Genomic DNA, 22,475 nt, shown 5'->3' with positions numbered 1-22,475 from the left:
CGGCACGTAGCGAGTGTGTGTGTGTGTGTGTGTGTGTGTGAGAGAGAGAGAGAGAGAGAGGGAGAGAGAGATACGAGGCGAGAGTGAGAGAGGGTGAGAGAGGGAGGGAGGGAGAGAGGGTGAGAGAGGGAGGGAGGGAGAGAGAGACGAGACGAGGCGAGGCGAGGCAAGAGTGAGGTAGAGAGACGATGTAAACTCCGAAAGAAACACAGACTAATCTAACGCTGTCTTAAGATAGCCAATTTGGGGTTTGGTGTCTCCGCCGCCTGGATGGTAAGTCGGAGTGAATATTTCATAAATAATTTTTCCTCCTCCATGAGACGAGTTGTTGTTCAGCAAATCAGGAAGTAAAGCCAGCTCCGCAATGGTGGATTCCTTTCGTAATGTGTTTAGAATATACATTATTGTGAACCGATCACTTCTAGCTCAGACTGTTATTGACAGGAGTGAATAGAGATCTGGGAGTACTAATATCGACTAATACCGAGCATGGCGTTTATAGGCCACACGTTTATTGTGGACCACTCACACTTTCTGTTAATTAACCCCATACACGCAACTGTTAACATTAACTGACAGCAAACGGACTGCTAATAAAATAGATCAGGAGGTTTATTATTAGATCCTCGGTTTGTTTTTACACCGATGTAAGTAACACCAACCAACGCCTATTTTTATTTACTTTCACTCCCCAGACCAGCTTTGTAACAGTGTTTGGCACCAGGGGCACACTACAGAAACAGGCCATTCGTCAAGGTATAAATAAGTCCTCAATACTTATAATAAGAAGGAAATTAAAATATCACGAATTGAAATTAAATTCACAACGTAATCTTAGCATTCTTGGAAAGGCTACTTCAGCTCGTTTGTAGAACTTATTTTAATTCATACTGATTTATTACAGGGGTATTTCACAAATTTTTCAAAATCTCCAATTAGGGGTGGGCGATATGGCCTTAAAATAATATCACGATATTTCAGAGCATTTTGGCAATAACGATATTCTTGGCGATACAAAGAAAACACTGAAATATACTTGTATTAATTTCAAAAACAAACTATTGCAACAAAATCAATGTTATGTTAATATGAATTATATTAAATTAAATGTATTTAGTATATATTAAATAGGCTTCTTTCATTTTTAACATAATACCATAGTTTAGTGTACGTCTCCACTTTTGGAGCAAATTCCTCCGCCTCAGAGCCACTTTCCACCATACTTCACTGTAGCTAAATGACTTATGTAAAGGACGTATGCTGTATTATGTGTAACTGCATGACATCATTACGGAAAGAAGTCTGAATATCATCAATATCACAATATTGATTTTAAAAAGTAAAAAATAAAATGACAATATTATTGTGAACAATATGATATGGCACAGCCCTATCTCCAACTTATTTAAGTCATGGGGGTGTCAACAATATCACTTCATATTTTCATGTGAATTGCTTCACTTTAAAGAACATAAATAATTCATATTTGTTCAAAATGGTGGTGATAGGAACAAAGAGTCTGCAAATACAGCTATATTATCTATTACACGTCTTCTGAGTTTTGTATGTAGACAATAATAAATGTAATATAGATAGTAATACATGTAATATAGATAATGTTACAATAGCAGTGAGTTAACTTGCATTTATCCTAAAATCATAAATGGATTTTTAAAATGTTTTCTCACACTGCTATAAAGCATTGCATCAGAATTCAGAAGTATTTCACTAAAAAAGCCCTTTTTCGTGAGGTATCTTTTAGCATCAAGTGTTTTAGATATCTGTTTCCTATGTTCCTGTGAACAATGCTGACATGGTAAGTTTCTCTAGAACAGAACTGCTCACAAGGAACTCACCCTGAAGGATGTTATATTCATCTTAATTATTTAATAATGCACATTAAAAACATCGCTTTGAGATTTGGGATTCTTCATCAGATTTCTAATGCAGATTTCTTGCGATCTTGTCCTGTCAGTGTTCTATTTTTTTTCAGGGTTTCGGTACACCTGAGCCATGTCATTACAGAGTGATTTTGTGTCACCCATCATTGATCACTCATGTTATTCAAGCAGCAGTGGTGGAATGGGTACAAATCCAGTACCAAGGCTCTAAAACCATGACAAGCTGTGGTTAAGAGCAACTCTAGAATTACTGTTTTCTAAAGCCACACTTTATGTACCGCTGTGCCAAAGTTACAGCCTTCACTGGGTTTGTTCCAACAAAATGAATCCCTTATTCTAGTTATTAAGAATAACAATTGTCCATAATTATTATTATTATTAAACAACAGAGAAATTTAAGATCTCCACAATACCAGAAAATAGAAACTGGTTGCAATAATTTCTGATTTCAATTTTTAAGTGAAAGGACTTGCACATATTGTGACAAGAATTGACAAAGATTTATTTCTTGAGTTGATCAAACCAGTTAAATTTTTACTGTTAGTGATCTATATAATTTGTGCCTTTATTGAATAGTAATGACTAAATAATTAATTGTTTAGTGTAGGCTTATAATTGTTTTATCTGGACAAAATTGTACACTATCTTGCCGAAATTATTTACTCATCTTTCCAAATAATTGAATTCAGGTGTTCCACTCTCTTCCGTGGCCACATGGCACCTAGGCATGTAGACTGCTTCTACAAACATTTTTGAAATATGAGTTGCTGTCAGGAGCTTAATGAATTCCAGTGTGGTATGTTCATACGATGTCACCTCTGTCCAGTCGTGAAATCTTCTTGCTACTAAACATCCAACAGTCAACTGTGAGTTGTATTTTAATGAAGTGCAAGTGATTGGGAACAACAGCCATTCAGCCATGAAGTGGTAGGGCACATAAAATTACAAAGCAGGGTCAGTAGATGCTGAGGCGCATAGTGCACAGAGGTCACTACATTTCTGCAGAGTCAATCACTACAGACCTTTAAACTTCATGTGGCCTTCAGATTAGCTCATAAGCAATTTGTTGAGAGCTTTATAGAATGGGTTCCCATGGCCAAGCAGCTGCATCCAAGCCTTAAATCCACAAGCACAATGCAAAGCATTGGATGCAGTGGTGTAAAGCATGCTGCCACTGGACTCTAGAGCAGTGGAGACATTCTCTGGAGTGACGAATCAAGCTTCTCCGTCTGCCAGGAGAATAGTACTTGTGTGACTGCATTGTGCAAATTGTAAAGTTTGATGGTGTGCAGGAATATGAGGTGGGGTTGTTTTCCAGGATTTGGTCTTCACCCCTTAGTTTCCATAAAAAGGAACCCTTAATGCTTCAGCATACCAAAAAACTTTAGACAATTTCATACCCACAACTTTGTGTGAACAGTTTAGGGGTGGCCCCTTCCTGTTCCAACATGACTGTGCACCAGTGCACAAAGCAAGGTCCATAAAGACATGGATGAGTGAGTGACCTGACTTGACTGACCTGCACAGAGTCCTGACCTCAACCCAATAGAATACCTTTGTGATGAATTAGAACGGAGACTGCGAGACAGACCTTCCAAAATCAGTGTCTGAACTCACAAATACGCGTCTGGAAAAATGGTCAAATATTTCCATAAACACATTCCTAAACCTTATAGAAAGCATTGAAGCTGTTATAGCTGCAAAAGGTTTGTCAATACCATATTAAACCCTATGGAATAAGAGTGGGATTTCACTCAAATTCATATGCATGTGAAGGCAGACGAGGGAATACTTTGTACATTTTCCAAATTGGTAACTTTCCAGTAGAGGGAAAATTTTTATCTTTTAATATATTTGATCATGGTTGTAAATATTAATATTATTAATCACATGTGTTTTTCAATTTATAAGGAAAGATTAACACAATATCAAAGGAGGAATTTATTTTGATAAAAAATAATAATGTCCTCTTTATGAAGATGTTGTGTTTGCCTGCTTGATATATATATATATATATATATATATATATATATATATATATAAGCAAATCAAAAATAAAGTGTTCCAATGTGCAGAAATGAGTTCCATTTAAAGGATATACATTGTCAGCAGAGATGTTTTGCCCATTAGCTCATAACCAAAAAAAATCCTCTTGTCGGGTGGAAGCATTTCTGTACGTCTGAAATTGGCCCAAGAGGTTAATTTTCATCACTTAAGCTCGGTTAGCGCCTAACCAAATGATAACAGGAAATTTGATGCTGATTTCATCCTTCCATTAAGCACTTTGCATAAGAAAGCAAAAATGATGCTATTATCCCTATAAGAAAGCTATTATCTGTTACCATTACTTCAGTATCGGTTTTCCAGTCTCTCCAACATCTGGACATATCTCATTAGCATTGAGTAACAGGACATGCAGATCGGCTTAATGACACATTGACGGTTGAGCATTGTGCCGACTCTAATGCATTGTTGTTTCTCTGTATTTGTGCATCATTGCTGTGGTTCAATTTCTTCTCGACTTTTCCCCCGGACTGAGCCTGGATGCTCCTCTCTCTTCTGAATGGCAGGTGTGAAAACGAATGGACGATGTCTAGATGTGGATGCTTCCAGAGTTCAAACCATGGGGTGTCCACAGAGCAGTGTGAGGCACCTGAGGGGCCAGGGATCCATGTGTATCTTTTTTGGACTAAGGGTGGAGACACATATTTGACTCATCGAGAAGGTGAGGTGACTGCTGAGGACCTGTCGATCCAAGCAGCAGAGGTTGTGGGTAAGTACTTTAGCATGTGACCAAGACTTGGAATTTGGCCCTGTACATTTTACCGTGTGTTGAGAGAAATGTGATCATGTTTGCTGTGTTGTGCAGGTATCACACCTGTCTGCCATGCATTGTTTGCGCTCTATGACCCGTCAGTCGGCTGTTGGTACAGTCCTAACCACAAATTCAACCCAGAAAACCAGTCGAGCCTGATACTTCACTTTCGCATGAGGTTTGTGCTTGATATGTATGACTTACTTTAACAGTAAACTAGTACTTGGAGACTATTACTGCAAATAGCAATTAACAGCAACTAAATCTGTTACGTAGATTCTATTTTCGGAATTGGCATGGACTGAATGAGAAGGAGCAGACAGTGGCCCGCTATGCGTTACGGACAGGGAACGAGCAGGGGGGTGCCCCTCTATTGGAGATTACGTCACTGGAATACCTCTTTGCTCAGGTGAGTTTAAATGATACTTGGTCTAAAAGGAAAGTGGTTCGTTTATACTTTATTACCATAAAGTAACTAAAAAATCTGAAGCAGCTTGATTACCTTGGGTAGCCGTGGTCTTGAGGTTAGAGAAGCGAGCTGTAGGTCGGAGGTTTGCTGGTTCAATTCCTGGGACCAGCAAGAGAAAATGTATTCATGGCTGAAGTGCCCATGAGCAAGGCACCTAACCCCCAAACTGCTCCCTGGGCATGGAAGTGGTTGGCAGCTCCCTGCTGTGGTTGTGTGTGTTCACTGCTCCTGTGTGTTTGTGTGTTCACTGCTAGAGATGGGTCCAATGCAGAGAAGCAGTTTCCTTAAAAAGATCAAAAAACATGTTTTTTCTTCTTCGTTTAATTATTGCAAGGATCTCCTACAATTTAAAACCTGTGTTAGTTATTTTCCTTAAAGCTGAAAATAGTTGCATTACTTATTGAGGGTGAGGGGAAATCGGCTGAAAATTTGAACTCTTAGGGGTGAGCTTAGTGCTCCTGCACATCTGTGACTAACTGATTTTGCATGTATACATTGTCACCTACGCGGGCTGTGTCTCTGCTTGACATTTATTGGTTTGTAGAGGGCTGTGCGTCTGACATCGGCATGTGGTCAGTTCAGTGGGTAGTTGGAAAAAAAGAGGAAAGAATAGATTCATTTCTACATTTTACTCTTCACTACTACTGCTACTTATTTGTGGCTCAGATCAAGCTTCTAATTTATTTAATAAACAGACACATGCATTGCTTACATATTATCAATGTCCAAAGAAAAACGTGTCTCAATTTTTGTCGATTTTTAAATTTTAAATCATTTGAACACAGCAGGCATCCCTCAAACAGTGAAATATTCATGATGAAGTGACCAACAGAAATGCTCCAAAATTACTTGGAATAAAATCTTTTTACATTGACTTCCACTGAAAGTTAAGGTTTTTTCCTTCACCTGTAAAGTTACTATTTTTGGAGATACACTTTTTTTTGGACAGTGACGATATGCAATACCAAGCCTACTAATTTACCAGCTCCATTTTCATGTTTTTGCTTCCACTTTAATGGATGAATTCATTGCACTGCCTAATAAATGGTGTGTCCCTAACCACACCCGATTGCACTTTGCCTTATACACTGCTGAGTGCCTTTCTGATAATGATGTAGTATTTTATTTATTTATTTATTTGTTTGTTTATTTAATACCTTATGCAGTGTGCTTGTGTGCGGTTGGAATTTTGGGATAAAGCAGAAGCAATGATAGATAGATACTTTAAAGGTTCCCAGAGGGAAATTCAAGTTGATGCATTGGAGTCATAGTTATTTTTAAATTTTGTTTATATTTACTACAATAGCTTACAACATAAAATACCATCGATCTGTGAGACTGGAGAGAGGTGGTATATAATGTTTTCCCTCATGTAGAATGTGAAAACCATTTTATTTCAAATGATTTTCACTTCTCTGTGATGATGCACTGTGTTTACTTAAGACAGCAAGGTATTATTTTGGTAACAAATTTACAGTTAAAAGTTTTTACATGCTTTCTACTCATTTTTTGAAATAGAAGAAGTGAGTAAACCACCTGTTTACATGCACCTCTGTCATTTATCCTGCCTCAACATCATGTAAATGGTCCAAAAGTCCAAACTATTCACAAAAGTGTTTTCATACTGCACAGGAGCCTTCATTCAGTTTGGTTCTTGGTTTCAGATCATTGTCCAAGCCAATTTTTCCTCACATTACTTGGTTTCAAATCAAACTGAAAAGTCAGAGGGTCCAGACCAAACAAAGATTGTGTTTCATCTTTGGGAAAATAATGTGAAATATTTATTCAGGACTTTTTGTTCATGTCATTGGTCTTTATGTGCTAAAGTCTCAAATATATATATTTGGAAATGTATCATGTGCAAATTGGCAATTAGTATTATGTAAAATGTTTGTGATGCCCCACTCACCTTTAATAAGGAGAACACAGCCTCTGTCATTGCTACTCCAGGCTCAGCACAGCAAAAACCACACTATGTAACTTTGGAAGAGGGTAAAGCCCAGTTCATAGTTCTGTGTCTAACCTACACCATAGGAAACACGTTGACACGGACACTTAACTACTTAACTACTCATTGCATCACACAAACCGCCACAATTGTAACTGGTCAGTAGTCAGACAGATATTGTTTATATTTAGCCAAAATACAGGAACATGAACTCTTCTCCTCCACACTCCACACACAGTGACCACAGACAGCAGCAAATTCATAGTGAGAGATTTCCTCAGACTTGGTGTGGACATCAAGGAAAAATTAGCTAATATAATTCAATAATAGGAGTACGCGGGAAAACATGCTGGTTTTGCAATTGTTTCTTTCCTTGTGTAAATGCTCTTTCCCTAAAAATAACCTACTCCCCAAATAGTGCACTTTAAAGATTTATAAAAGTAATTCTACTACACCATTACATTGTGTACTACACAGTATAGAGGAAGATGTTTAAGTTTCGGCCCTAGTGGCATGGCGGGGTCATTGCAAAGTGATGCAGACATCAACGAAGAAGTATAAACGCACGCAACGGCATAGGGCTCTTGCGTAGCCTACGGCGTAGACTCTGCCTCAAGTCAGCATAGAAGTATAAACCTAAATCTAATATATATATAAAAAAAAAACACCCCTCCTTCCTTCCCACTTTCTTTGATTTCAGGACAGTGCTATAAAAATTAATTACACTTTGCAACTGTAGGAAAATAAGTAGCAAAATACAACATTTTACCTGGAGTTGCCTTTAAGTTTTTTTGTACATTTAAATGAAGTGAATTTTGGGTACTAGTCATTTTTACATCTGTCTGTATGTAGGGTGCAGTACAGTATTGGTTATAAACATTTCAGCTCATATTGAGAGTTAAGTATTAATTACAAAAAACAATGGAAGAAGTTCATGTATTGTCATATACATTCAAAAAATCAGAATATATATATATATATATATAATTCAAATAATTATTTGGTGAAATTCGAAATGTGTTTGCTGCTCTCCCTTTGTCTTTTTTTAAAATAATTTTACATTTGGACCATAGGCAAAGTGTGATTTTGTAAACGATGTGGCATCGTTGGAGGATGTGAAGGGTGAAGAGGACCGCAGCAACTTTAAGAATGAAAGCCTGGGCATGGCTGTGCTGCATTTGTCTCACAAGGCTGTGCAGAACGGCTCCTCTCTACAGGAAGTGGCCAGTCAGACCAGGTGTGAGCTTTGTTTTTGCAGTACAGAATGTTAATGGTAAACAGGGTCTACAGTTTTTAAATGTCAAAAATGTGTCAAAACAGATTTAGTTCTTCACAGAGGAGGAAGTGATACGTTTGGCATAGAGTTGTGTTTGGAGGTTTAGAAAGTGAGCTGATTGACATTGAGTTATCAACTGCGGTTCATTTAAAGTTAAAAGAAAATCAACTATTTGATGACTGTCATGCAAACATAGTAGCTACATGATAGCTTGTGATGTGTGCTAAATTTGTTTCATTTTTTCCAGCTACCGCCGCTGCATTCCCCGGTCATTCTCTCGCCACATCGCCCAGAACAACATTCTGACCAAGTACCGTATCCACAGAGTTTTTTCTGACTTCGTTCGCAGCTTCCAGCAGCACACAGTGGGCCAGGGTAGACTGGGACTCCATGAGATCATGTACAAGTACCTGTCCACCCTGGAGCGCCTCGCTCCTAGATTTGGCGCAGAGACTTTTCCAGTTTTCCACCTAGATTTGAGGCCAAATGGAGATGGGAGCGGCTCCTACCTGAACCCATCCCGAGCACATGAGCCCCCAGAGTATGCTGCATGTGGCCAGCCGAAGCATGAGATTATGGTATCTGGGAATAGGGGCATACAGTGGAGGAAGATGTCAGCACAGAGGGTAGGTTTAATTTTTGCTGCTGACTGGCAGCTCAGTCAAAGTAGTTCTGGAACTTGGTCTGATTTTGGTTCATGTCGCAGGCTCGCGAGAATAACTACATGAGCAATGACTACTTGGATGTCAGGCAAGAGGAAAGGCAGCAGGTGCCCAGACAGGAGGATAACACCCCAGAAAACTGGAATACCTTCTGTGATTTTCCAGAAATCTCACACATTGCCATCATGGGGACAAATGTCTGCATCAGCCGTCAAGACAACTTTGCAATGGTGAGACATCATTACAAACCATGTATTTGTCTTATGTCTAATGTTAAACTAAATTGTGTTAGTAATCAGTAATTTTGGTCTGGACTGTTCAGAGATTCTGTAATAAACATTGGCAGCATAATGGTGTCTCTGTCTAACAGCTGCAGGGTTCTTGGTTTGTGGGTTCCAACCTGTTCTGAGTTTGGTGTTTTCCCTTCGTGTCTGCTTGGGTTTCCTCTGAGTGCTCCAGGTTCCTTCCACAGTCCAAAATACATGCTGGCATGTGGATTGGCTATTTGTATGTCCTTAGGTGTGACTGAATGTATTAATGGTGCTTTTCCACCGCATGGGACTGGCTGTAATCGAATCGACTCACTTAAAAGTTGTCGCTTTTCCACTCTCACAGCTCCCCCTGGAAATGGAGCCGGTGACATCACAAAACCCCATCTCTAACAGGAATTGCTGGCTTTGATAACCAGTAAAGTTAGCCGTTGTTTACTCATCGTGTATTCGCTTGCTGGCTCCACACCCCAGCTCTCACGGATCAGTTTTCCTTGTGGCACTTTCGTCCTAATCCTTTTCAAAACAACTCGAAGTTAAGTTACTAGCTGCCGTTGTGATTCGGATAAAAATAAATGTGAAAGCGTGTGTAAAGCGGCGAGTTTGTGCTAGATTTGAATGAGCTCTACTTTTCGTGGTGATTACAGACGTGTCTCTCAGGCCAGTTAACGCTCTGAGGGTTTACACGTCACCATTTAGTACCTACTCAGAGCGGTTAGAACTCGGAGCCAACAGGGACTGAAAACGTGCCTGGTTCTAGGGACCAGATTTAGCCAGTGAGAGACTAGTCGAGTCATGTAGGTTCCATGCAGTAGAAAAGCACCATGATGCCTTTTGACGGACAGGTGCCCTCCTCAGGGTGTGTTCCTGCTTAGGAAACAATGTTTGGTAGATTCCAGACACACTGCGACCCTGAATAGGTTAAAGGGGAAATTAATAAATAAACGAATGTAACAGCCTTTTTAAAGAAATAGCAGCTCCCACATTGAATAGCAGCTTTCTTTTGAAAGTGTGGTATATTGTGGTCTTGTAGGACTTGCGCTTGAGGTCCAGTCTTGAAGCTCGCTCTTTCGTCTCTCTACTTGACGGGTACTTCCGCCTAACAGCAGATGCACACCACTACCTCTGCCATGAGGTAGCGCCACCAAGAGTAGTCTTCAGTGAGGCCAACGGACTCCACGGGCCAATACTGTAAGTGTCCATCATATAAGCAATGTGAAAACATAATGCTTTTATATAGGGTGCTGAGGGCATATGTTTTTTTCTTTTAGCGATGAGTTTGTTCTCCAGAAACTGAAGAGGGAATCTGTGGAAGAAGGAACGTACATAGTTCGTTGGAGTGTGCTTGACTTCCATCGGATCATACTTGCAGTTTTAAGTAGGGCCAAGGTACTGTTTATTCTGTTTCTTGCAACATCACAGCTTTGCAAAGAAATATTTTTTCATCCTTAACTCACTGAAGGAAAGCTCAGTTGATTTTGCATTGTATTGTATAGGGAAGGTAAAAGCTTTGTTAAGACCCATGAAGAAAGATATACCTGATATTTACCACTATTCTACTACCTCACAGAGCAGCTGATGACAAACATCAGATAGAGAGCTATATATTCCTTAACACTGGGCAGTAGAAAACATAATCATTTGATAATAATCATAATGAAAGTTTTCACAGATCTGTAAATAAAACAACTGTGGAACTGTTCACAAACCTTTGGTCAAATAGGGTGCAGTTTAGTGTATTATAATCTACAGCAGGGTGTTTCAACCACTGGGCCATGAACCACAAGTGGGCCACAAAGCATGATATATGGTGGTCGTGAGAATACACTGAGAATGAGCACATGGTGCATTGATGACACATTATAAATTATTTCAAAGTGTAAACAATATTAATGTAAGCCCTGTGACAAATAATTTTTGGACATTTCAAAAATAATATTTTAAAGCACTAAAATGTAAGGAATTTTCTTTCCTCTGTTTGTACTCATTCTAATGAGAAACTGGCAGGCCTTGTTGTGGAAAGGGCTGAGAACCCCCTGGTGTGGACTCACTATATTATTATATTGTTAAAGTAAATGAGTATTATTTTGTACTAAGGTTGCATTTGCGTACTGTGGTTTGCAAGTGTTCATGGGCCTCTTTCTCGATGTAGGATGGACAGAATCCCACACATAAACAGTTCAGGATCATGCAGGATGGCTCAACATTTACGCTTGAGGGCTGGGATAGAGAGTTCCCCAGTGTAAAGGAGCTCACAGAAAGTCTGAAGACCTTTGTGTTGAAGTCTGGCCAAGACTGCTTCACTGTGAAGAAGTGCTGCCTGCCCAGACCTGCAGGTGTTGTATGGTTATTCGTTTATCTTGAGGCAAAGTATGTTGCTGATAAGAGCATTTTAGTCAGTGAGCATTTTAATATTATGTTCATTCCCATATTTTTGCATTACAGAATTGTCTAACCTCCTGGTCATGAGACAGGGCATGAAGAATAATGCCAGACCTGTGTCAGAAGGCCTCAACTTGTCTCAACTCAGGTTTCATCAGATTAAAGACAAAGAAATAACACAGGTTAGCCTCCACATACATTTATCTTTTTCCTGAAATGTTTTCACCACACACATCACAATTATGGATAGTTGTGGAAATATGATGATTTAAAATATGGTGTTTATTGCTGTGTATTGTTTTGTTTTCCATCTAAGGAGCAACATTTGGGCCGTGGAACAAGGACCAACATTTACTCGGGTCGTTTGATTGTACGTGGTGGAGTTGAAGATGAAGAGGATGAATGGAACAACAATCACACAAATAGCAAAGGCATTCGTGTAGTTCTGAAAATTCTGGACCAGAGCCACAAAGACATAGCACTAGTGAGAACCCTACATTTTTTGGCAGGGCCCAACTGGATAAAAATATGGTCAATTTACCTTAATATTTATCCATAGCCTTATAATAAAACCCTCTTTCTATTACATTTTCTTGCAGGCATTTTTTGAGACAGCTAGCCTCATGAGTCAGGTATCTCACTGTCACCTGGTCTTTGTCCACGGCATTTCAGTAAAGGGATCTGAGAGTGAGTGATCTATCTATTTTTCCCTTATGCTTTGGACATTTCTCCAACATAACTAATGTAATCTGTCTCATTTGATGAGATCTGGTCATTTCACAAGCTGAACCTTTTGTAGAATAACAGCCTATAGTCAATAAACACCATTACAACATCAGTCCAGTTAAAAATGTATTTACAAGCATTTTTTTTATTAACAGATATCATGGTGGAGGAGTTTGTAGAGTTTGGCCCTTTAGATGTCTTCTTGCACAAAGAAAAAGCCTGTGTAACGCCTCAGTGGAAGTTCACTGTGGCAAAACAACTGGCCAGTGCTCTGTGCTATCTTGTAAGCATTTCAGTATCAGATCAAAAATAATTCTGCTGAATCAGAGTTCCTTTGTAGTAACTGGTTTGCAAAATTCTTAGACACTCTTGTGTTCCTACCAATTTGTCTCCCTTTTAGGAAACGAAGCGGCTGGTTCATGGAAATGTCTGTGCAAAGAATATTCTTGTAGCTCGCAGGGGTCTTGAGGAGGGCACATTTCCATTTGTCAAGTTGAGTGACCCAGGCATCGCTCTCACTGCCCTCTCACGTGGAGGTAAAGGACATCACACGTTTAATTTTCCATTTAAAACCAGATTTAGCCAGATTTTTTTCCATACAAAAACCAGATGAATTGTTTAAAATTGGTGTACAATTCTTGAAGGTTTTAGAAGCTTTCTGATAACACTTTCCTCTGTTCCGCTTTTCAAACTTGGACTTGACACTAGTTACCCAGCTCTCCTATAATCACTCTGTTTACTTCATTAGATTGTTTTTATAGTGACTAGTGAAACAGGAAGCCAAATGTTCACCACTTCCTGCTGGTGGTGTTCACTTCCTTGTGTCTTGCATGTTTAATAACGCTGTGTTGACTATGATGTATCACAGGAGGCATCTGGTCTGTTTTGGGTCAAGTGATCTTTTACTCATTTCTTTGTTGTACCTGTAGAGCGGGTAGAACGTATTCCATGGATTGCACCAGAGTGTGTGCCTTGTGGGGCTGTAATAGGCAGTGCAGCAGATAAATGGAGTTTTGGAGCCACATTGCTTGAAATATGCAACAATGGAGATCTGGCCATGAGCGGTAGCACTTTACCAGAGGTACGCTATCCACATGCCTTACATTCCACCCGCCTGTGTTACTTAAACACACGCAAACACACACTCATATATGTATGTATTATATTTTGTTAACAGAAAGAGCGTTTTTATGAGACGCAGAGCCGACTTGCAGTTCCTTCATCTCAAGAGCTGGCGAGCTTTATAAGCATGTGTTTGACCTATGACCCTGCGGCAAGACCATCCTTCAGAACCATTCTGCGAGAGCTGACAGAGATACAGATAAAGAGTAGGTCTTGTATGGAGTCAAAATTGATTCAAAATAGTTTTGAGTTTGTAAAAGAATATTTACAGATGTACCATGTGTCCGCAATGGCTCCCTATTCACTATTCCTTATATTATTCACTATATAGTTCACTATTATAAGGAAATGAATTTAGGAGGGTAGTGAATGATTTTGGACACTACCTCATGTGGGTTTTTACCAAACAATGCAGGGGATTGTGGGTAATCTGATATCCATTAGTGTACATGGATATACTACTCTTTGCAGTGCATTGTGGGATTGTTTGTGTGCACTGAGAATTGTCTGCTATGTTTTTGGACACTACTACAAAGTTACAGAACCCCCAAATTGTGCACTATATAGTAAATAGGACACAGTTTTGGACACAGCAGTACTGATATTTTGCTCACATGCAATTACATACATGTAAAATCCAGATCCACAGATATATTGGAACATGCAAATATAAAACCAAAAACAATAATTCAAATGCACATATGTAAAAAAATAAAACAAAACAAAAAAAACATATTTTATTATAAATATAGAAATTTGAAGTTTTAAGTGTGACTGTACAAAGTGCTGCATTTGTTTATGTGAACTTCTTTTTGCAGCTGCAGATTTATGACACTGTTTTGACACCTGAGCTGATTAGCCAATCAGCTCACTGCCCATTCACTAACCAATCAGAAGGCATCCCACTGAGTAACCAATTAGGGAGCAAAAGATTTGGGTAAACGGAAGATGATGGAATCTTTTGCTCTCTGACTGGTTACTGTTTCACACAAAAAGAAGTGAGGCTCTGAGTCTGGATTGTACCATCACACTTGAACTTTCAACATTTAAATATATTCAAATATTTTATACATGTTTGTGAATTTGAATTGTTATTTTTAGTTATATATTTGCACATTCCTATACACTTGTGGATCTGGATTTTACATGTGTCATTATATTATATTACATTACATATAAGTTTAATAAAAATATATGAATATGCCCCGCTATTCTTTGACAAAAATTTGCTTGTAAAACCAGACCCAGACATTTCTTCAGACTGTGAAGCACTGCCGGACAGAGATCCCAGTATTTTCCTTAAACGACACCTAAAAAAGATCCGAGACCTGGGCGAGGTAATTGCTACTTTCTGATTGTGCATTCAGATTTTTGCCTTCCAATTTATTTGTTAATATATTGAACTGTATGGTTCTCTGCTCTCAGGGCCATTTCGGGAAGGTCATGCTGTATGTGTATGACCCTGCTAATGATGGCACTGGAGAATATGTGGCAGTGAAGACCCTTAAGCAGGAGGGAGGCAATCACCTTCATGACTCTTGGATGAAGGAAATTGAGATTCTAAAATCTCTGTACCACAACAACATTGTCAAGTACAAAGGCTGCTGCACTGAATTAGGTGAGTTGTGTTCTAATGACACTTATTGGCTGCTTCTTTACCATATTATATCTGCCACATAATGAACTGTACCTCAGGCAGACATGTCTGAATAGGCCATTGTATTCCTGATCTAAGAAGAAGAGAATGCCTACTGCCAGATGCTGAGTTGTTGTGCGGTTGTTTAATGATACATGTCTGTATGTTGTTGCAGGTGGGCAGGTGGTTCAACTGATAATGGAGTATCTTCCACTGGGTAGTCTTCGAGACTACTTGCCCAAACACCGTTTGGGCATTGCGCAGAATTTGCTCTTTGCCCAACAAATCTGTCAGGTCAGTAAGGTGGTTTTGGTTCAGAATCAAAAACAAACTGAAAATTAAATTCATGCTTCATTGTTTGGAGCCCCTAAAGGGACAGGATGAAAAACAGAATATGGACATTTTTTTTATATCCTCACAAATGTTTTGCATTTGCTTGCTGTAGTTTGCTCTTTGTATCCTTATTTGTAGTCTTTGTGAAGTTTACCATTTTCTGTTGAATTGTGCTCTCTTTAATGTCACTCTGGTAATTATAATCATACACAAGATGAGATGTACAATATTCTATGCAAATCCATTAGAGCTTCACATAGGGCCCACCCCACACCCCTACCGGCAGCCACACAATTTTTATTATTCCAATCCTACAGCAACCAGCTACCCTTAAGATCTACGGTTAATCATTGAGCCCATCACCTGAGTACCCAAACCACCCACTGCATCACTAACTCTTCACAGGGGTCATCAGGTAGACACCTCCCCTTATCAGTGTTTCACTGAATTAAGCCCACAACACCTCCAGAAGGCTCAACAGTGAAGTCTGGTGTCCCAGACACACACCCCTCCAAGCCAGCTTTACAGTCCTACCATACCCTTAAGTATCAACAACCATAAATCCACACTGGCCTCCTTGTTGACTAAAGCTATACCGAACCCCACTGGCACTATTAATTCTTGCCCAGTGCCACCAGTTCCATGTGATCTTTACATGCTGCATCACTAACCACCACAACAGCACCTCTAGAGTGCATTTCCTCAACTAGTCTGTGTTCTCCTTATCCACAACCACTGACTAGACCTCTCAGCTGTTTCTGATAACTCCTTCACAGCTGCCCTGATGCCAAACGGCACAAGCAGGGATGTGGCAAGCTTGGCTACAAATCCCCTGACACCTACCTGCCACCCCGTTCCCTCACCTCGGCCACCAAGTCTGCATACTTCAGCTTCTTCCTTTCAAATGCTTTGATTACTGCATCCTCAAATGAAACTGTTAACTCCATGAAATAAACTATCTGTTTACTTTACAGCACCATATCTGGCCTCAGGGTAGTTAACGCAATGCACTCTGGGACATGCAGTTGTTGTTGTTTTTTTAACCTGGAAAGAGATCTGTAGTTTTAAAATATAAATAACTAAGTGTTTGAAAATGTGATTAAAAGCTGCAGTGCTTCTGAGAGAGAATGTCCCAGCAACATCAGAATGCTGTGTTCTTACTGTCATACTAAGGACCACATACACAGTAAAACATTACCATGCACATAAACAAATGGACAACAAAGATTACACACACGGTCTTCAACACAGCTATTACTATCTGTACTCAGGGTCAAGGATTTCTGTGTTTGCGTTTTCTACAAAAAAATTATATAACATTTGCTTTTTGTATTTTGTTGTAATGTGCAGTGTAGACCACGATGTTTGTAATATTTCGCTGGCTGCTGCCTATGCATGTATGTCTGTGTCTGTATGTGAGGTCATGTCTTTTTGCACCTTCTAGGGACAAGGATGATAGGACAACACAAGCGCTGTGACACTGTGTAATTTGGCTTGCTGTACAATACATAGTACAGCAACCAAGCACAAAATATTTTTGCGTGGGTACACAGCATTTGCATGGACATTACCATGTAAACGCAATGTCCATAGTCTGTGTTGTTTTTATTTTTTTATTTACAATTTGTGTGCGTGTGTTTTGTTTTGTTTTTATCTGTAGGGGATGGATTACTTGCACATGAAAAGGTATATACACAGAGATTTGGCTGCTCGTAATGTTCTCGTTGAGAATGAAGCTGTGGTGAAAATTGGTGACTTTGGACTGACAAAGTACATTCCTGAGGGGGAGATCTACTACCGTGTTCGAGAGGATGGTGACAGTCCTGTGTTCTGGTGAGTCTAGGTGAAATGACCTACAACCCCAAATCAAAAAAAGTGGCAATATGGAGAATGCAAATGAGAAAAAGAAAGCTGTGAGTTCTAGATATGATTTCCTATGTATTTCTTTGCCGACAGAATGACACAAGATTTTCATGCTGTTTCTGGTCAGCTTAAATTTTTATTACAATTATTGTAAAAAAGTTTGGATGGGTGTTCATTGAGGCAAAATTGAGGTTTGAAAGAAATTATGTCAATAGAGGATTGTGATAATGATTTGTACAAAGCCAGGAAAGGCCTAGTGCTTTAGGAGCAAACATGGACAGAGGATCACCACTTTGCTAAGAGCTGCATGAGAAAATCAGTGAAATGTTTAAAACCAATGTTCATTATAGAAAATTGAGGGATTTTAGGGAATCTGGAACAATTGCCATGCTTATATGGCAAGGGCACACATCTAAGCTGAATGACCATGATCTCTGATACTTAAGACAGCACTGTAATTAAAGCTGTCATTCATCTATAATTGACATAACCACATGGGCTGAGAATTACTTTGGTCAAACTTTATTGAACACTACAACACATAGTTGCAGCCACAAATGCTGATTACATTTTATGAGTGCTAAAAGAAAACCTTATGTTAACTGTGTCCAGAAGTACTGTTGCTTTATCTGGGCTGAGACGCATCTGGAATTGCACAATGGCAATGTGCACCGTGTTAATACAAATAAATATTTCAAGTCTTTTTTTGAAAGAAGTGGACACGGTGTGCTCTGGAAAATAAAAGACGTGGATCTTCCAAACTGTTTCCCACAAAAAGCTATAGTCGGTGTGTTTGGCAAATATAATTGGCACTTCTATGACAACCCCATTTAACATTTAAAAGCATAAAGAGATTTCGGAGAAGCAAATGTTGCCTTCACTGTGACATAATTTTGAGGGATACCCATGCAGGTTTCAACAAGACAACACAAAAACAAATTGCTGGAAAGTAAAAGGGTCCCCAATAAGGAATATGCATTTTGAAATGCAACAACAAAGACCCCCTACTATTGCATATATTAAGACATTTTTCAGGAAGATTGAGAAAACGATTACATCTGAAAGGCTTCATCACTGGGGGGTCTTCAGTCAGTAAATGTAGTGTTGCAGTCACACTGCTTCAGGGTTCTGCAGTTGTGGGTTCAATCCCAGCCATCAGTAATGATGAGCAGTGTTCTCCTTGTGTCTTCGTGGGTTTTACTTACTGTTTAAGCAATAACAGAAACTCATTTGTAACTCAGGTTATTTAGTTTCATTGTGATTTTGGTCTGTTTTCTTTCATGCAACCTTATGTAAACAGCAAAAAATAAGTAAATATTACTCACATATTGAGTAGGAATAGATCAATATCCTCAGCTCAGTTTGAGCTTTTCTACATTTGCAGTTCTTTCTGTTGTCTAAAAAGCTCCAGGTGTCTTTTCACTGCTGTGAGCAGAGAGAGTGAAATCCTAGCATACCGGACACAGTTTTTAGCCATTTACTGACACCAGAGCTTTGTAAACATATTAGATTGGTTTTGAGCACTCAGAGAGACCTGAGAGTTGGCAAATGGTGTCTTTTGATTACAATCTTGAACGTCTCCTTTAAGAACATAGACATGCCTCTCTCTACAAACCTAGTGACTGGTAAGTGAATAGTTGGAGATGAAGAGATGATCCACTTTCAAATCTTATCTATCCTAGGACATGCAATAAACCATCAGAATAATCTGATATTGTATTTTTTTTTTACTTTTCAGGTATGCCATAGAGTGTTTGAAGGAAAGCAAATTTTCCTTTGCATCTGACGTTTGGTCTTTTGGTGTGACGCTGTATGAGATTTTAACACGTTGTGATCATCGTCAGAGTCCACCTACGGTGAGACACCTTTAGCCCCCAGACTTTGCATATGATCTAGTTTAATTCTGTGGATTGTACTGTATAGTAAAATGAATGTATGAGAATATATTTTTGCCTGTGCCTTCTATAGAAATATGTTGAAATGATGGGTATGGTACAAGGTCAGATGACAGTGATGAAACTCATCAACCTACTGGAGAAACACAGGCGGCTGCCCTGCCCACGAGACTGTCCACATGAGGTAATGTAATATGGTAGAAAGACGTTCAGTGATACATTACTTTTTTTGTACACTACTGATTATAAATATCCTGCCCTGATTTTAGGTGTACATGTTGATGGAGCAGTGTTGGGACTATACACCAACACAGCGTCCATCCTTTAAGTCGCTTGCCGAGTCTTTGGAGGAAATTCGACGGACATATGAGCAGCAGCCCATTGTAAGACTTGCGCAGATCAATCACTGCTGACCCCTTTTCTAGTACTGGCCAGGTCTCTACTGAATAGCAGCAACACTGCGTGCTGGTACCTCCATCTGGGTGTTAGATTTGCTTATAGAACAGAGGATGTTCCATTTCAAGAATAGCAAAATCAAGGCTCCCTGCTTCTTAAGTGCTCTTTAATGCAGTAATTTTAAAAAAAAAAAACTTCAACCAAAGTACTTTCTGTTATGGGACCTACTTTTGTGATTGTGTTGTAAATAGATATATGTTTTGAAAGAGTTGTGATTTATTTTTCAAATTTATTTCCTCAGTCCCTAGACCTACCTTAAATAACTTGACCTTAATGAATTCATACTGAATTCTATTTTCTTCTTCTTCTAATACTTTTTTTATCCCCTAGTATGTGGACATATTTGATGTATGCTATAAATGACTCACAAAACATTCCACGTAAATATCATTCCTTTAAGGGCATAATAGTTAGGTGTAATAGGCACTGTCCTGTCAAGCTGCACCTTAAGTAAGTTGCATTGTGAATCCTTTTAGTTACTTTCCTTATTTTTTTTCCCAAAGTCTTTAAACTGTGCTATAATATATTTTAGTCATATTTATTTCCTTCTCCTGTAAAACTTTTTATTGTACCTTCAGATATAATAAATCATTCTTGGAGCACACCCCAGGCACTTATTCAGATGAGGATGTATTTATTCATTTTATAAAACATAAGGCTGAATGGAGGAATTCTGGACAAATATATTTACACTATATCTGCTAAATTATTAATGTTTGACAAACCTATTAAAATTGCTTTCTTGTTGCATTCATACAAAATTGTGTTCTGGCTTTTGTGAAAGCTCTTTTGTGCCTCTTTTCTGTGACCACAGATAAAGAAAAATACTATCTTAGTTCAAATTGAGTTACATTCAGTTTTCAGTAAAACTATAAAACATATTTTAAAAGCTGTATTAAGAAATTATATAATACATATTGTGTGTATCATCTACATTTAGAACATTTTAATGTCCAAGTCCCATTTGCCTCTATTGTTGCCTTTAACGTGTCCTAATGTCATGCCATTATTAAAAAAAAACAATTGTGTGTTGATTTGAGTTTTTGATATTTCTGTATGCAACACTTCATTAAAAAAAATAAGACTTAAATAAACATCAGTGCTCTGTAAGGTATTTTTTGAATCTCTCCCTTTGTCTTTGTATACGTCACAGGTAGCCTATAAAGTATATGGGTTTCCAACTCAATTATTTTTAATGAATAAAGTATAACTTTTAATATAATTGACCTAAATGACTTATTTTGTGTATTTATTTTTCTGATGTGATCCTTCAAGACAAATCGACTGACATCAAATTAACATTTACTCACTGGTGTGTGTGTGTGTGTGTGTGTGTGTACACAGTAGATGACATTGGTCATAGCGTGTGGTGATATTTTGTACGATACCTGGTCTTCATAATAAGCATTTGACAGCCCACCCTTATGTTAATGAGAGTGCAACCAGTGGTCCTACCGCTTCTGAACACACACTCCTGTGCACTATTCCAACAAAACATCACTCGTCCACATATACTGCCTCTAGAGCTTACCTTGAAGACACATACTATGCCATGGCCAGCATGATAATACAGCAGTAATGTTATTAAAATTGGTATTGAAATACCTTGGCCCTCAACTAATCTTCTCAGGTTGATACTTCCCTCTTTAGTAATGTGTTCCCTAAATGTAAGTTATTCTCTCAACTTAACATTATTCATCCACTTATTTTCACATTCACTTCCTGAATGATCAACATAGGTGCAAAAAACTACCTGAAATCACTGGGCACAAGGCAAGAACACACTGGAGCTTCAGTCCATCACGGGACAACAGAGTCCAACAGAATCACCGATTCACTCATATCTATGGACACTTTTGAATGACCAATCTACCTACCTGCATGTGTTTCTTGGACTGTGCCAGTAAACACATGCAGACATAGGGAGAACAAACCAAGCACCTCTCAGATTGACTTGAGTTTGGGATTGGAGCCATAATGACAGACATCTGGAGCTGCTGCACCACTGTGCCACACTTAACGTTATTTTATTTCACCTCAATTTTGAAAAAAATGTTTATTCTGTGGTATTTGATTAATGCCCCATTCTATCTGAAAAAATTAGAGGGAGCGATTTATTATTTTAAGGGAAAAAGTTAATTATTTGGGCGGCACATTGACACAAGTGGTTTCACTGTCACACAGGCCAGGGTCATAGGTTTGTGAGTTTAACCCCAACCTTGCGGAGTGAGGAGTTTGTTGTGTTTTACCTGTGTATTTTTCCCTTGGGTTTCCTGCCACAGTCAAATAAAAACCCATAGGGAATACTAAAGTTCCATAGGGGAGTGTGTGAGTTAACGTGTGTTTCTTCCTTGCACCCAGTGATTCTGGATTAGGCTCTTGGCCCAGAACTGTTTAAGCGGCTTAAAGACAATGAATTAAAGTTAATAATTAGGAAATTATTTAGTTAAATATTATTGAAGTGATGTTATATATTAAATGCGCTGTTAAACTAATGGGACGATTTAATGAATACAGAAATCATGTTATAAGCCTCTGAAACATCATGGGGGCTCCATGCCAATTTGCTCCAGTATGAAGTTCATCCTGTATGAAGTATCATAATCCCCCCTCATGGCAACCCATGCTTGTTATCGGTTTAAACAGTTCACGTGACCCACTGGCCCCACCCCTGACGCTGCGAGCTGAGGCTCATATAGACACGGACCAATCAGAAGCCGAG

General features: G+C 38.8%; 1 protein-coding gene across 1 annotated transcript; it reads left to right on the top strand.

Moving 5' to 3' along the window:
- The first annotated feature begins 138 nt into the window (after positions 1-138).
- tyk2 (tyrosine kinase 2) lies at positions 139-20,948 on the top strand. The gene is made up of 24 exons (XM_066673627.1): positions 139-273; positions 4,472-4,674; positions 4,771-4,894; positions 4,993-5,125; positions 8,207-8,370; positions 8,657-9,035; positions 9,116-9,301; positions 10,374-10,531; positions 10,612-10,729; positions 11,493-11,676; positions 11,786-11,904; positions 12,039-12,206; positions 12,322-12,409; positions 12,604-12,731; positions 12,849-12,984; positions 13,378-13,529; positions 13,626-13,776; positions 14,813-14,907; positions 14,996-15,188; positions 15,382-15,500; positions 17,200-17,372; positions 19,141-19,258; positions 19,371-19,481; positions 19,567-20,948. Exons 2-24 carry the CDS (start codon positions 4,491-4,493, stop codon positions 19,708-19,710), a joined length of 3,525 nt encoding a protein of 1,174 aa, XP_066529724.1. The 5' UTR covers positions 139-273; positions 4,472-4,490; the 3' UTR covers positions 19,711-20,948.
- The last annotated feature ends 1,527 nt before the right edge of the window (positions 20,949-22,475 follow it).

The sequence above is a fragment of the Hoplias malabaricus genome, chromosome 6, assembly GCF_029633855.1.
Source record: "Hoplias malabaricus isolate fHopMal1 chromosome 6, fHopMal1.hap1, whole genome shotgun sequence".
NCBI lineage: Eukaryota > Metazoa > Chordata > Actinopteri > Characiformes > Erythrinidae > Hoplias > Hoplias malabaricus.
The sequence above is the reverse complement of the archived record's forward strand: the minus strand, read 5'-3'. Positions and strand labels throughout refer to the sequence as shown.

Excerpts from the sequence above, each read along its gene's own strand:
- tyk2 (XM_066673627.1), top strand. The coding sequence starts at position 4,491 with ATGTCTAGATGTGGATGCTTCCAGAGTTCAAACCATGGGGTGTCCACA. Across the intron at positions 8,371-8,656 it reads GAAGTGGCCAGTCAGACCAG|CTACCGCCGCTGCATTCCCC; the intron begins GTGTGAGCTTTG and ends CATTTTTTCCAG. Across the intron at positions 11,905-12,038 it reads AAGACAAAGAAATAACACAG|GAGCAACATTTGGGCCGTGG; the intron begins GTTAGCCTCCAC and ends TTTCCATCTAAG.